Source organism: Peromyscus eremicus, chromosome 12 (assembly GCF_949786415.1).
Source record: "Peromyscus eremicus chromosome 12, PerEre_H2_v1, whole genome shotgun sequence".
Classification (NCBI taxonomy): domain Eukaryota; kingdom Metazoa; phylum Chordata; class Mammalia; order Rodentia; family Cricetidae; genus Peromyscus; species Peromyscus eremicus.
In genome coordinates this window covers 16,225,540-16,242,679 of record NC_081428.1, presented here as the reverse complement: position 1 = coordinate 16,242,679, position 17,140 = coordinate 16,225,540, and the positions used below count along the sequence as shown (strand labels likewise).

Here is a 17,140-nt window from a genome sequence, read left to right as displayed (position 1 = left end):
AAGTAAGATTTCCCTATTTTTAGTGGTCACTCACACAGATATACAGACACTCTTCAACATGCCCTAATTTGAAATTTGTCTCATCACGTTTGTAAAGACATCAGTTAGAATCTAAATAAAGTGCTCTTTGGTATCAGAATTACAGAAAAAAAATATTATTCAATAAAAATTTACGTAATTATCTTACAGTATAAAAGATTGAATGTTGATTCATTGTTAGAAGACAATTTCATTGTCTTCAAAATATTGATAGTCTACAAGAATATGTAAACAGATAATCATTGAAAGCAAGGTGCACCGAAATCTATGAAAGGTAAGTTGCAAAGTTCTCATGTTAAATAGATAGGATGCTCAAGAGAGTTGGTGTTAAGGTGGATCTCAAAGATGTCTGTCAGTGGAAAAATGTCACTTTGCACCAACATAGATATGTCTCCTCATGTGAGGACTTTCCATGGCAGAAAACCTCTCATGCAATGGCCTGATAATAAAAGGAAGCACAATGACATCCCAAGGAACTGTTGTATGACACTATTCCTGGAAAATCATGAAGACAATTCTACACATACCACGTAGGTAAACAACTGCAGACAGAAGGAAGGATATGGTGGAAGTGAATTTTGTGAACCAAGAGGATTTATTGGGGTTACTTTTTTTTTTTTTTTTTTTTTTTTGGTTTTTCGAGACAGGGTTTCTCTGTGTAGCTTTGCGCCTTTCCTGGGACTCACTTGGTAGCCCAGGCTGGCCTCGAACTCACAGAGATCCACCTGCCTCTGCCTCCCGAGTGCTGGGATTAAAGGCGTGCGCCACCACCGCCCGGCCTTATTGGGGTTACTTATCTGTGGATGAAAAGTTACTTACAAGAGCAGAAATGAGTCAAATATATATGCATCATCAGAAGTCCCTTCCAGCACAAATTTCAACATCCAACAGGTTAAACAGTGCCTCTTCCACATAGATATCTAGTCTGAGGCAATCTTTCAACAATTCTTATTGATTATGTAGGCTGTGGGAGAGAAAAATCATAGTGACTAAGGTCAGTTCCAGGAACTTCCTGATGTTTTTGATTTGTTTACTTTCTGATCTTAGGGGACTTTCCTGTAAGATGGAAAGTTTCACCACCCTTTAGAACAGCTGAGTCCTAAGGAGTTTCCCTCCAAAGTAGATACTTTATAGAAGAGAAATGCTAATTGCTACCCAGCAGGAACCTAAAATCAGTTCAGTCTAACTTGAACTTTCATATACATACAAACTGAATGCTTATGCAAGTGATCCAGACTTGTTACCCAATGATTAAGGAACACGGAAAGAAAGACTATCAAAGTCAACATCATTTTGACATTTCTATTAAAGGTCATGAAAAAAATTTTATATGACCTATCACTGAAGTATTTCAGTAAAGGCACTGACATGATCTAATATATATGATCTAATATACGTTTAAAAGCATGTTTCTATTTCATCAAATTGAATAACTTGAATGAGGTTCAAGGCAAAACTCCAAACACTGGGGGTTGTTCAGGTCCTTAGGGAATAACTTCTGAGAGAGAAGACTTAACACTAAATGATGATTAATGCTAGGGTGATATCACATAGACTTTTGTTGTTAATGTAGACACAAGGAAATGGAGATATGAAGGATGATTTAGTATATGCCTGACATAAAGTGTTCTATGACTTGTGAGTCTGCCCTGAGTTCCATGTAAATATATTAAACAGAATTGCATGCATTCTGTGACTGGTATACTTACAACACTTCTAAGTTGTGGTCCGAAATGAATAGGGATAAAGGAGCCTGGAAGAAATCGTTCGTTATTAAAATGTAACTTTTGATTCATGTCATAGTAGAAGAGAAAAAGTATGGCATTATGTACAATAAATAAAAAAAGAGAAAAAGACTGAGAAGTTGAAAATCAAAAGTTAAAAGTGATGTATATTATTTATTGATTGTTATCTAATTTATATTTTTTTGTAATTTTGATTATTAAATTTGAAATTATTTGCAACTGATAAGAAGATTCTTAAGCATTTTCAGACTCATTGCTACCTGTGATTTCTTGAAGCAGTCTATTTTAGGATATTCTTGTCAGTGATGCATGTTATTTTTTTAGCTTGCCAACAGCTACAACCTTTATATACATATTGGAATTTTACATACCCTTTCTACAGAGATTGTTTTTACTATGGACAGTTTTATAGACATAAACATAAAATAGCATGCATTTATGAAATTATACTTTTACAATTTGGATGGTTTCTAATCCATTACAGAAAGTAATTAATTAAAAGATAATTTGAAAGAGACATTTTCCTAATCAGAAAAATAAAATACTGATCAAATTCTCTCAAAAGTATATTATATGTCTATAACTATGTTTTCATTTTCAATTAAAACATCACCTTGTCTATTAAAACAGAGTTCCTTTTTTTACTATTTTTCTTAGACCTAGTAAAGTAATATAATTTAAGGACTTGACATATATAGGGTATACATGTTTTCTGAAGCTGGAAAACACAATAAAATCAACATGATGTGATTGGGAGTATTCTCCTGTCCCTGAATGTTTTTAAACACAATTACTTCATTTAAAAATTATTTGATTAAATATAATTACGATATTCCCCCCTCCTCCCTTCAACCCATTTCATATCCCCTCACTTGCTCACAAATCATGCTCTTTTTAATTATTAATTACTATTATTGTTGCATGTTGTATAAATATTTGTAAATAAATATACAAACACAACCTGCTGAGTCTGTTTAATATATATGTTTTTCAGGAATGAAAACTTTGTATTGGATAATCAAATGGGTGACTCATCTCAGGGGAAAGCCAATTCTCCCTCACTTAGTGGTTGTTAATTGCCTGTAGCTTTTAATCCAGGAATGGGACCTTGTGAGAGTTCCTGGATCCATGATGGCACATTAACTAGTGCTGCCATGGTTCACATCTTAAAAATAATTGTATCCTGTTCTAATGTTCAACCACAAAATTTGAAAGAATATATTTGAATTGACACTGGATCCTCACGAGTCTTCAGAAATTCTGAGTCATTCCAGAAGTTTGGAGACTTGTACTTTACAGGTCCCCTTTCCCCAACCTAGTTTTCTGTGGTGAAGAAATTTCATGTTTCCTTTTCCACTTAACTGGGGAAGCCTATGCAAGAACGTTTTGGTTGCCTTAGGTTAAAACAAAAGAAATAAGCATAATGGAAAATTTTATATATTCTTTATATATAAAGACACACCTGAAAATAACGTCTTTATCCTCATAATTTGTACTCTTTCTGAGGCAGCCACTTAATCTACACATTTCCATCTCAAATAAGTATCTATTATGTAACACTGACCACTTGCTTGCCTGTTTTAATAACTTACTGCTTGAGCAATACTATTTCGGTTATTTCTACTCTAAACAACTCTCCATCCCATTAAAAAGTGATGGCAATTTATATAACACCTGCATTTGAATAGGTGTGGATAATAATAGTTTTTCTTTTTTTTCCCCTACCATCACAACTTCTACTTTTTAGCATGGATGTACTTCAGGACTCCCAGGTGACAACCTTTTCCTTTATTTTTCACAAATTTCTTCTGTGATTTCCAGGCATCTCTATTAAACCAGAAGATAGATAAAAATCAATAAACTTGACCCAGACAAGAAAAAGTAGCATCTAGACAATAAATGTTGTAGGGACTTTCTTCTCTTTACTGGTAGAAATTCTGTTTGATGCACATATTCAAAATTAGTAAAGATTATATCTACTTTAATAACCAACATATTAAATAGTATACCTATTCAAAACTTGATGTTCAGTGCTATTATGGATTCATTAATGAATGAAACATAAGATATTTACTGTGCAAGACGAAATTCTAAAACAAAAATAATAACATTTTATTTAAAATCCTTAGAACTAGACATGAGAGCATCATTTACATAATAAGGAAAGCGTTGATATTACAAAAATTTTTTTGATAATGATTTTAAATAAGGGTGATGCCTAAACATCTGAGATAATTATACATACCACTGCATAGCACTTCTGGCCCTGGAATGATGCTCAGTGATTAAGAATAATTATTGCAGAATACCCAGGTTCAATTCCCACCACCCACAGGCTCACAATCATCTGTAACCCAGTTTCACAGGATCCAAAGGGCATGCACCTTGTACACATATATGGAGGCAGGCAAAACTTTCATATTCACCAAGTAAAATAATTAAAAGAAAACAAATATGTTTTAGCAGTCAATAATGCAAATAACGTTTCTTTTCAGCCTACCTTTGTGCATATATGAACAGACAAAATTGAACCTTGAAATAAAAATGAATGCTTGTATCTGATTATTCATAAAGAAGATTAATTTGTAATTTGCAAAACAGTACTGAAATAAATTCAAGTCATAACCATTTTCATATCCTTTATGTGGTTTGCACATTAGCACGTCACTTGGCTGCCTTTTCTGGTTATAGAAAATTTGGCAGTTTAATTATTCTTGGGGAAGGATGTTCAATAAATTTTCTAACTATTTTCTACAGCCAAGTGACTGTTTGCACTTAAAAGTTGTCAGATCAGCAATATCGAAACTCCTTGCATTGTTCTTTTGTGTATCATTTCTGCATTCAGAGCACCAAGGATAAAAATAATAGCCTGACCATTTTATGTGGATATAAAGTATTGAATGTATTTTAAGCAGGGGGATATAACAAGGAAGAGGTAGAGTGAAACTTGAAGTTGTGAAATTACATTTTACTTTCAAATTTGAATTTTTGGTTGATGAAAAGTTGGATGGTGTCAGAAAAGTGCTGTAGTTTAACTCTTAGGAAGTCAGAATGCTCTGAACTCAGCCTCAATAACTGATGTCATTTCCTCTCTTTTGCTTGTTTTTCAGATCGGTTTGCTGTGCTTGCAAACAATAACTTGCAGATTCTTAACATCAATAAAAGTGATGAAGGTATATACAGATGTGAAGGAAGAGTAGAGGCTAGGGGAGAGATTGATTTCCGGGATATCATTGTTATTGTTAATGGTAAGCTAAAAATTATTTCTGCACATTCTGTTGCATATTTCAACACTGTTTGTTAGAAGGGAAACTATAAAATCAACAATAAATACATCCCTAGTCAATATTCTCTATTCCTGTAAGAATCCACCGATTATATTAATGGCATTAGTTGTATTACATTTCAACTCTAGACCCACTCTTACATGCCCTCACTTTTCAGTATGTTACTCTTGATTTTTATTGGGCATGTAGCTAAAAGAACACAACACTGGAACGTAATGATGTCTCTTATTAGATCAATATTTAAATTTCTATGATGTATGTGTCACTTAATTTTTCATTATTTGCATTTCCCCAACTTTAATAATTAAGTTAATACTGTTACTTTTTAGTCAATAATATTCATTTAAATCTTCAAATTCCTCACATGAATTCCTCACTAAAAGTAGAATCTTTTATTCTGTTTTCTTATTCTTATGTATTAAAATATACATGAAGGTAAATATGTGGAAATCTTTCTGGCCACAAAAGCAGTCTTGCAAATGACACCCTTTTGTCTATGTCTGATTGATCACCCCGAAGCCCTTTCCTATACAGACTCAGCTAAAAACTGATCTTCTTTGGGTGAACAATGATAACTAACAATGTTTTCTCTTTATGGTCACAAACTCTCATACTTTCAAGTAATTGGAACGTCTTTTCTGTAAAATAAGTGTTCACAAATTCCAGTATTGATTGCTTCTGCTTGTGGTGGTGCAGTTGGATGATGTCAAGGAGACACATTGACCAATGGCATCAGATAACTGTGATTTTCTCTTACATGGTCTTTGACTTAGCTGGGAAATTCATTCTAGTCCAATCTTATTGACTCTTCTTCCTTTCATTGGTGTCTTCTAAACCTCGAGCTTCTCAGAAAGATTTCCCTGGGCATGTCTCTGTTACAGTACTCTGAGTGCTCCTGACTCTCATAGATTTTTCAATAGAAACTTTGTGACTTCAAAAGTTAAATAAATGAATAAATAAATAAATAAAGACTTTCTCACGTATTATCTTCTCCTTCCTTAAATTACAAATTTTGCTCTTGATGTATAACTATTTTCCAATTAATACTCTAGTCTTTCTCATTTACTTGTCATTAACTTTCCTCTTACTATTCTGGCCTTTATTAGTCTTCTTTTATTAGTTTCTTCATGACACATATATGTATTTCATAAAACTGTGGGCCATATTGAAAAAATGAAAATAAATTCATAGCTTATATACAGATGTAGAGACATAATTCTTATGAAATAAAATATATATCTGAGAAATGAAATTTATAATTTGTTTTTCATATCAAGTCATGAAAATGAAATATCAAGGATTTGTTTCTTCATCTCACAATTAATTTTGACTACTATCCAATTGGAAATTATTTTACTGGGGGTTCTAGACAGTTTATCCCTTTTTCCAAGATAGTGATTATTTATTATAAAGTTTATCACCTTATGAATTTTTTATAATCAAACTTCACAAGTTTTACTTTAGTTTCAAAATTGGTCTTTTTTGTATGAATTAATTGAATAGCTATATACATGAATTTTTGTTTCATCCTATGTTATATTTGGACTTAGATCTAAGGTCACATCATATTTGCTAAGACACTTAAACTTTTATCTCACACTGAATTTTAACCAAATGTATAACCATCCACTATTGTTTTCAAGATGTAAGGATACCAAAATAGTTGTAATACAAAATCACAGAGGGATTTTTAAATTCTAAGTGCCACCAATATAGCTGGAATGAGAATGATCCCTTGCTATTCAGAAGAAATCTAATAATGAAAAAGTGTGATTTCTTAGAATTTGGAGAGAAGAATCAGGTTGCAGACAAAAGCATCATCATAAAGAAACAGTAAAAACTGACCATGAGTATGAACACAGCAAAGCAACTGTGAGTAGAATACACTATTTCGGGGAGAGCATAGACATAATGGAGGTATTGGATGGGTTAGGGATTGATTTGGTTAGATATGGCTGGAAACAGAGGCAGGCCATGAAGGATTCTGGGTATGTCCTTAAAACTCTTACTGCCTTCTATGGGGTAATTATGTATTCTTTGAGGAGGAAGGATTAGAGAAGGGTAGAAAGCTCTCAGTAGGAATGAGGTAGGGAATTGCAGCCAGTAATTGGAACACATACTAATGTAGAAGAAAATGAATGTGAAAGGCTATAATTAAGCATTACATGATCAAAGATGTCATATTGCACCTGACAACAATGAAGGTCCATTTCCAGATGCCTAGTGTTCTTGGTTTCCAGTACAGCACAAGCTAACAGAGTCTAATAAGGTGTGAATTTAAATATTTCTGCTCAATTTGGCAATTGTACACTTACAAGCTCATTAAAGGGAATAGTATCATTTAAGTAGCTTAGACTGAATTAATAATTCACGTATAAATGTGCATGTACATTCATTGAAGAGGAGACGTAGTGGTTGCATTCCTTTTATGATTATACCTTGCTTAACTCTTGAATAGCCTGCCAGATAATTAAAAAATACATCAATATAAATGTATTGAATAAGATAACAAGCTTTTCTGTAAAGTCTTTAAGATTTGAAACCAGATAATTATGGTATGCATATACAGAAACATAGGCACAAATCATATATATGCTCTTTAAAATGAAGCCAGTGTTATTTCCCTTGGTTTCATCTAAATAATTCTGTCCTCTCTGATTTTCAGCTCCCCACTACTACTCTGAAAATGTCCTTAGATATTAAAAAACAGGGGATATAAATTTAAAATTTAAAGTCAGTACAGGTTTATTCCTATAGAAATGACACACCTTCTTTCCTAAATCTTTTGTAAATTTATGAAAATGACCCACTAACCGCAGATTCAAGTTTAGTGTAATGGAAATAGGAACAATTGAGGTCGTATGAAAATTATCTAGAAATAGAACTTTAAGGCAATTTATGTTACTCTTTTTCAAATGCCACAATCAACAGCAGATGATCATGGCTAGATATATTTGTGAAAGTGAGTGTCCAGTGGTAGTGTGAAGTTTTCATCAATGATCCTTGGGCTGTGATCTTTGCATTTCTACCTGTACCAACTGATTTCTGTAGGGCAAGAAAATGAGGAATAGTACTGTTACAATAAATGAAACTTCACAATTTTCTTTGTAGCTTCTATGAAATGTCATAAAATCCTAGGCATCAATAAATAGAAAAGACAGTAGATAGCCTAATGTATGTGTCAATTATTGGTGAAATTATTAAGGCCACTCCACGTAGTTAAAAGGAGATTTATTTAACAGCGTAACTTACAAATTACGGGATAGGTTTTCGCGGGGTCTGGGGAAGGTGTATCACAGTCCAGCGGTGTTCTCTGGAGCTCTGCTTGGTCCACCTCCACCGTCCAGGGTCCCAGAATGGCGAGAGCACCGGCTGATCCAGATCTCGGGTCCCCAGGCACCTCCCTTGGCCCCGCCTTGTAGGCGTGACAGTTGCCGAAGTCTCAATGGGGGTTGGAACTTCCAGATCAAAGCTGGAATGGCTACCCACTACAGTCAATGTTATAACTGAATCAACCATGATGACAGCTGGCAAATATTATAATTTATGAGATAACTTTTAATAATAGTGTGTGAAATACCATATATAATTTATGCCAAGTTCAGGAAGAGTGAAACCTTTGCTTTGCTGGGATACTTGATGCTGGTCAGCTGGAGCTGAAGAAACTAGCACCATTTCGCTAAATCTTCATGGTGGTACTTCCCAAGAGCATACTAAAGCTGTGTTTGAGAGAAGCTAATGTTGTACCTCGTCCTGGCTGCTGAACATGGTAATAGTCACCTAGATAGCACTGGTGTTGAAGTCATGAAGGGATCATGGGGAAAAACTGAGACTTGACCCTGTGAGAGGCCAGGTGAGGCCATTGATGAAGATTAAGCCCTGGTGGCAGCTGAAGACACTCGATTGAAGGGGTCATGCATAGAATTTGAGGTCTGTCACCATGAAAAGAGTCTCGGAGAGACTACCGGAGAAAGTACAAACAAGTTACAGAAGAAGACCACACATTTTGGAGATGCCAATATAATAGGATGGACACCAAGAATAGCAACAGCTGTGGAGTGGAGCCAGCCGGAACCTAGAAGATAAGTTGTGTGTGCTGCAGAGGGCAGAGATGTAGAAGTGGTCCCAGCCTTTTGGAGGAGCCCTGAAGATTGTGAGTGAATCCCAGAAGATTAGACACTGAGTTACTTTGGTTGTTGGAGTTTGATTTTGCTTTGTGTATTTTGTGACTGCAACCTGGTTCTTCCCTCTAAAAGTAATAAAGTGTTTAATTTATTTTTGATTTCAGAGGATCCCACAGTTGAGAGACTTGAATTTTAAATATGTGTTTGTGGATCCCCTGGCAATGGGACCAGTACTTATCCGGGGTATACAAACTGGCCTTTTAGAGCCCATTCCCCATGGTGCAATGCCTTATTCAGGGGAGCAGGGGCTTGGTTTGGCCCCAGTTTGGTATGCCAGCCTGTGTTGACTATCCAAGGGAGGCTTTATCCCCTATGAAAAATTTGGATTTTAAGGAGACTGAAGTTTTAAAGATGTGGGAATTTTAAAATTTGGAATATTTTATATTGTGATGTTAATGCAAGATTGTGACATTTAATAAGAAAGGAAAGGTTGTGGCTTAATAGCAATGTGCATTTGTGTCAAGTTGAAAAGGGATCAGTTGTGCTGACAATTTTAGGTCAACTTGACATGAGGTAGAGTCACTGGAAAGAAGAGAATCTCAATTAAGAAAATCCCTCCATAAGATCCAACTGTAGCATATTTTCTTAATTGTTGAATGATGGTGAAGGGGCCACTTTGTGTTTCTAGATCCCATAAGTAAGCAGGCTGAACAGGCCATGGGGTGCAAGCCAGTAAGCAGCAGTCCTTCATAGCCTCTGTATCAGCTCCTGCTTCTGGGTTCCTACCCTACTTGAGTTCCTGTCCTGACTTCCTTTTGTGATAGACTACAGAGTGTAAGTTTAAGCCAAACAAACCTTTTCCTCCCCAACTTGCTTTTGGTCATGGTGTTTCATCTAGTTAAAACTTCCTCTTGCAATATAATGTTGTTAGTCTCTGACAAGAAGGCAGCATTTTCTCTCCTCTGAATCAAGTGTCCCATCTGAGTTCCCCTAATTTACAGATGTATTCCACTGGTCAAGTAGGGACCAGCTCATGTTGTTGTTGGTGTTGTTGTTGGTGGTGGTGTTATAATATATTAAGATGGTAAAATACAACCCGGCACACCTGTAATTTATTGTTTATTGGAAAACAGACCACACCAATAGGGGAAAAAAGAAAACAAAACAAAAAAAGAGAAGAAAAAGTGTTACAAGACATAACAATATTTTTTAACCACTTCTATGAATCAATAGGGGAAAAGATAACAATCAAAGTGCGATCTAAGAGTATATTAATAAAATACATCAGGGAATCGATCTTAGAGTTATCTAAAGAGACACTCATGTATTCTGTTCCTCAAATGTGCTCAAACAAATGGTGACCTGGCAAATAGCTTCAAGATCAATCATTCTAAAGGGCACCTATGGCTGGAATTCCTTTTAAAAAATTATTGTTGTTGCTTGATGTTGTCTTTTTTAATAAAAGAATAATTATCTAACACATGTGTATTTATAATAGTGAAAATACCTAAGCAGAGGGAAGTCACATTAAATTAAAACAAACAGAAATGTACCCAGTCTTGCACAGTGTTTATTCCCTATGCTAGTTTGTCTTTTTACAACTATTTTTCCCTTTATGCGTTACTCTCTATAGTGGCCTCTGCTCCCTGCTCCTCATGTCATGCGTTTCCTTCTCTTTTTACTCTTTGTCTTCATCCTACTGCTCATCCCCCACACTCTTCCACTGCCTTCTCCCCCTCCTGATCTCTTTCTTTTGTTTCTCTCTTTCTTTCCTCCCCTTCCTCCAACTTCTACTTTTATGTCCCACCCTCTGTTTTTCTTTTTCTTTTAAGACTAAGCCAATTTCCATTTCCCCTCTAGTATTTAGTCCATCCTTTAGCTCTAGCAAGCTATCCATCAAAGGACAAAGATCTTACTAATTATGTAATTTTCTCCTTAAAACATCTCATTCCACTAGCTCTATATCTGTATATTTTTTTTTCTTTCTGAAGACTAACTGCTTGAAATGGCTGCCCACACTCCACAGGGTATACACATTTAAAGTTTTATTTGAAAGGCAAGGATACAGTGCAGGAAGTAGAAACAGTGAAAGACTCTCATGGGCCCAATTTGCGCAGACAATGTCTTATCTTTGCTGTCAACCAACATCTGAGTGAAGCAGCTCAGTGAAATTCTTACTGAACTTCAAGACAAGCTAGGGGATTGTTTGGGACAGGTGAAAACTCCCAGTGAAGGTAATGATTTCAGGGCTTGCTAAGGGAGTTGTCCTGCACATCACATATTCCAAGGATCCTATTATGGCTTAGAATCAAGTGGTAGCCTTCCCAGAATCTGTGTCAACACTGAAATTCTCCAACTGAATTGTAAACCAATTTTCTCTATACAACCTCTAGCAATGAATCTTTCAACTGACTTGAAATGAATCATTTATATGCCAAATATTCCCACAGATTTGGTTGTGATCTAATATTAGACCATTTTGCTCCATTGTAAGTATACTTTTTAAAATCATATACTAGATGTATTTCATCTTCACTATTATTATCTGATGATGTCAGATCTACTGCTTTTCCTCAGTAAACTTTATTTTAAAATTCAGTGCTAGCTATGTGATCATGGTTCTATCACTGCCTCATTTTACTGATAGTTTAGAAGTTAAAATGTGGCAATTACCCCATATTTGCTATCATTTTCCAAACTTGAGGGCATAGTAGTAGGTTTTAGAGCAAAACAGAAATGAAATACTGATTTTGCTGATATTAATGGTTGTTCATAATTTAGAAATGTTTATCAAAAATAACTAACTATATATACTTAAATCATTTTAAGCAATGAACTAGACTTCAAATGAAATTTTAACATTACTTTATGTCTCTCATTGGATAAAATGAATGTGTTAAATTCTGTATGTTTTGAGATCTAAAAATAGTTTTTATTAAATATCAGTTTAGGTTGATCAATCTCCATCAACGAGAAAGTAAATTTTATTGCAAGTAACCATAACAGATATTAATGAAAATTTAGATGTGACTTAAGTTTATCTTTCATAAGAAAGAGAACAGAAAGATTAAATGAGTTGAGATTGAGTGTAGATATAGTTTCAAACAGACTTGATACGACAACTGGAATGTAATCACTTTATCCAGATTACTATGGATATTTATATTAATGAATTAATTCACAGTATACACTGCACTGACATCATATTTCACATGTTATTATATGAGATCAATTATACAAAAATGATAAAGATGTAATTCATAACAGTAGGATATATGCTTCCTTATCAAAAGAAGATTTATTTTAATAATTAAATTTAAAATGAATAACTCGATATCCTCTTTGAGTAATTAGAATAAGGTTTGCATTGTGATTTCCGAGTCGTTTCACATTTTGGTTTTTTTTTTTTTTTTTTTTCAATGTTTCCATGTAATGAGACCAGTCTTGTGCTACTGAACTCATCAGAAGACCCAAAGATAAAATATAACTTCTTTGTTTATAGACAGATGTTATAATACATAGGTGTTAAATATCAACCCAGTCCATCCAATCTTGCAATAGTGGACTGGTATGTAGTATGTAACTTTCTAAAGTGATCACAAAATGTAAAATGTAAATATAAGCAAAAAATGGGACTGGCATGCTGGCTTAGTAGTTCCCAGTACTGCCTGCACTTTCAGAGGACTTATCTACAATCGCTAGCACCTACATGGTGGATTACTATTATCTTTAACTTCATTCCAAAAATGCCAAATGCATGCAAATTAATCAGTAAACATTTATAACTAAAAGAATGGGAAACAAATTCTTTGAGGCTTTTGACATCTGCTCTATTTGAAAAAGCCTATTTAGAATTTACATTTTTAGCTCCAAATAAAATCCATAACATTTTATCTTGATAATCACCATAAATGAAAAGTAGGAATATGTTAAAGTACGAAAAGCTAGGCCAGAGACATGGCTCAGTAAATGAACTTTCTTACCACCCATCCTGATGCCAGGAATTTGATCTCTGAGACACACATAGTGGAAGAAGAAAACTGATTCCTTTTGCTTGTCTGCTGCCATCCGTCCTCACTGTATGGCATGAGTGTATGAGCAAGCACCGATAAACAAATAAATGTAATGAAAATAAAAACTATATTGGTGGAGCTGGGAGATGTGAATTTGTATTATGTCCCCCTAAAAATGGAAGGAAAAAAACCAAACCAATTAAAACAGCAAAAGACAATACCATGATATGATTGTTTTTTTCTGGTATCACATTAATCTGAGCAGCCTAGTAATTGTTCTTCAGAATGTGGTATTAAATTCCCAGTGAGACTACTCTTCTGTTGGTTTACACTGTAACATAAGAACGGATATTTCCTTATCAAATTCTGTGTGATGGAAAACACAAGTAGTAATACTTTTCCAACCTGGAAAGTTTATTGAAAATACAATTATGACAAATATTGAACAGCCTCTTTCAGTTAGCAGCAACAGAAGTGTTTCTATCTAAAAACATAATGGAGAGGTTTCTGTTAATACATTCGTTTTCTGTAGTGTAATAAAATACGTATTGCTACAATAAAAATAATTTAGCCATTCTTTCAACTTCATTTAAAAATTGGAAAAGGTAAGCCAATTATTCCAAAAAAATGCTACCTTCATCGGAGTAGCGTCTTTACGCAGTGGATGGTACTGTTTACAGACCCCCAAACTGGTTGAAGTCCAGAGAATAAGTGACAGTAGAATGTAGTCATCCTTCATGAGACATCTCCATCGTACTTCTACTCCCAAGGCCTCAGGAAAACCAGGGGAGTAGGGCAGAAAAGTTCTAAGTCACAGTTTAGGCAAAAAATTACTATCTTCTGGACATGACAGGACTGTTGCACTCCCGAATTCATACAAACTGATTACCAGCCAGAAGAAAAAAGAAAGGACACTGTAATTCTGTGCTTAATTCTAAGACAAGAGCACAATACCCAGGACAGAGATGTGAAAAGCAAGAAAAGAGGCGAAGAATTGGTTATGTAATGCATGCAAAACAAACCCTGAAAACATGCATCCAATTGACATGTGAACTGAACAGGTTATAAATAGAAATATATAAGTATTGTATACATATATATGCATAAAATAACAATTAATGAAAAAAGTTATTAATATGAAGGAAAGTGGGGAGAGGTATATGGGGGATTTGGAATGAGAAAAGGGAAGGGGGATCTTGTTATTATGTTGTAATATAAAATAAAAAGGAATTAAAGAGCACAAACTGTGACATACCTCATTTAATGTTCACTTCTAAGACACAAATTTAACGTAGTAGGTTACAGGGTGAAAAAAATATTGTGTCTATAATTACAACAGAAAGGAAATGGCATATAAAGAGTGAAATGAATATGCCCATAAAATTAAGAGTATCTATAAAAGTCCATCTTTAGGAATACTAGTAATTATTATTATGCTATTTCATGTAAGAGCATGATCCCTATACCAACCCTCATAAAGGCAAAAATGTGAGGTACTGTGTTTAGTTACTAAGGTGTATATCAGTTATTTTCTTCGTTGCAAATGAGACAGTGCTTTATCAATGCAGACCTGAACACTACTCTAGAGATATGCAATTATAATCAAATATCAACTATCTACTTCATTCCATATATGTATGGTAATCAATCTATTAAGTATTTATTTTGCAAGTATTACTTTATCATACACACTTTAAGGGCATGAAGATGTGCCTTGAGTCCTAGCTTCAGCTTTACTTTGAAACTGAGGTAGTTCTGTGGAAGTCTGTGACTTGTTTACTGCAAACACTGCATTTCAGCCACAGTTTCAACATGACCAGAATGTGCAGCGTGTACAATTTTGCAACATAATTAGTTCGAAATTGAGGAAGCTTAATTTTAAAATTGAATTGTTCATGAAAATCTATTTTCATACTCTATAGCTGAAGCAGTTTCTCTTCATAAAATGTTTTATAGTTGTTTGAAGAAATTAAGTGTAGTTAATCAGAAAGAACATTATGGTTTGACACCTAATTTGAAAGCCCTGTCTTGAAACAGTGAATGATGGCCTATGGAATTACATAGACCAATAAGAACCTGAATAGGAAATCCATTTATGCTGAAAGTAGATTTCAGTATGGATTAAGTCAGTGCTGCTGTGTCTTTGTGTGAGACATATTTCATGCAGTATACGTGTTCGCTAAAATACACAATTCACTGTTTAACAGATTGGGAAACACTACACTAATAACATGGTGAATTATCCTATTATGCACAAGAAAAACTATCGCTGACCCTAATCCTCTGTGAAAACAGAAAGTAACTATGGAGAACCAAAGCACTAAAAGATAGTGGCAAAATATTGGTGATGCAGTGTTCTGGGTCCATCTCTTTACTCTGTGTCTTTCCTCCTTCAGTTCCACCAGCAATTGTGATGCCCCAGAAGTCCTTCAATGCTACTGCAGAGAGAGGAGAAGAGATGACCTTAACCTGCAGGGCCTCAGGCTCTCCAGATCCTACCATCTCTTGGTTTAGGTAAGTAAGGGTCCCATGTCTTCTGTGTGGTGCTCATAAGGCTCACAGAGGAATATTTGAAATTGTAATTATTTGGAAAGAAACAAACATTGTCTAGTCTCATTTTAAATAAAGGTTATCTAACACCAAATGATCATCCCCGAAAACACACATACAAGAAACATTTTATAGACTGAGTGGGTTTTATTTTGGAATATATGTATACATAAACATATATGTATGTAAAAAAAAATAAAAAAAGAGACCATGGATTTGAAAGACAGCTTTTGCTTTGGCTCCTTTTTTGTTTGTTTTCTTTTGTCCTATCCTAGTTTGCTTATATTTTATTTTATTTTATGTTTTAGACACCTTTTTGTTTTCCAAGGAGAAAGAGGAACAAAGGATTTGAATTTTGATGAGAATAGACGTAGGGAGGATCTGGGAGGAGTTTCGGGTAGGGAAACCAAAATCAAACCATATTGTACGAAAAAAAAAAACTGATTTCAATAAAATAAAAAGAAAAGCAAAAGAACAAGGAGATTCATATGGGAGATTTTAGAAGAATAGGTTAGGGGATGATGTAATTGTTTTATAGCTCATAAATAATAGAAATAATGAAAAATGGTTCTTAAAAATAATTCAGTGTGTGTGTGTGTGTGTGTGTGTGTGTGTGTGTGACAGTACAAGTCTATACAGACCTTGGCATGTTTATGGATGTCAAAGAACAACTTTCAAATGCTGGTTCTTGCCTTTCACTGTGGGATCTGGAATGAACCTAGGTTTGCACACTTGTGAGTACTTTGATCCAATGAGGCATCTTGCCCTTCTAAGGTGCTATTAGTCATTGGCTAAGTAGATAAGATTGCATAGACAGAGTGGAGCATGTGAATGGACTGTAATGTTCCTGAGTGAAATACTGGCAGAGAATGTTTACTGGGGTTTCAGAGTTATCTTTTGTTCAATGTTGGCTCTGCAGCCTAACTGCTGATTGAATCTCTGTGTCTTTGCTGGAATACAGTCTGTATTAAAATGGATAATGGATGTTTTAGCAGTATTGTTTGGATGCAAAATCACTTATTAAATGAAAATAACTACATGTTCTCTTTTTGTACTAATTTATTTTTATTTATTTTTGTTTTTTGTTGTTTTGTCAAGACAGGGTTTCTCTGTGTTGTTTTGGTGCCTGTGCTGGAACTCGCTCTGTAGACCAGGCTGGCCTCAAAATCACAGAGATCTGCCTGGCTCTCCATCCAGAGTGCTGGGATTTAAGACATGTGCCACCACTGCCTGGCTTTGTACTAATTTAAAAATAGTTATAGCCGGGCGGTGGTGGCGCACGCCCTTAATCCCAGCACTCGGGAGGCAGAGCCAGGCGGATCTCTGTGAGTTCGAGGCCAGCCTGGGCTACCAAGTGAGTCCCAGGAAAAGGCACAAAGCTA

The 17,140-nt window shown here is 34.8% G+C and overlaps 1 protein-coding gene across 1 annotated transcript in view; it reads left to right on the top strand.

The window, feature by feature from the left end:
• Positions 1-17,140, top strand: part of Ncam2 (neural cell adhesion molecule 2) — a 184,860-nt gene that overhangs the window by 14,435 nt on the left and 153,285 nt on the right. The window contains 2 exon segments of the mRNA XM_059277709.1: positions 4,895-5,032; positions 15,605-15,722. Of these exon segments, the coding sequence (XP_059133692.1) occupies positions 4,895-5,032; positions 15,605-15,722 (256 nt within the window).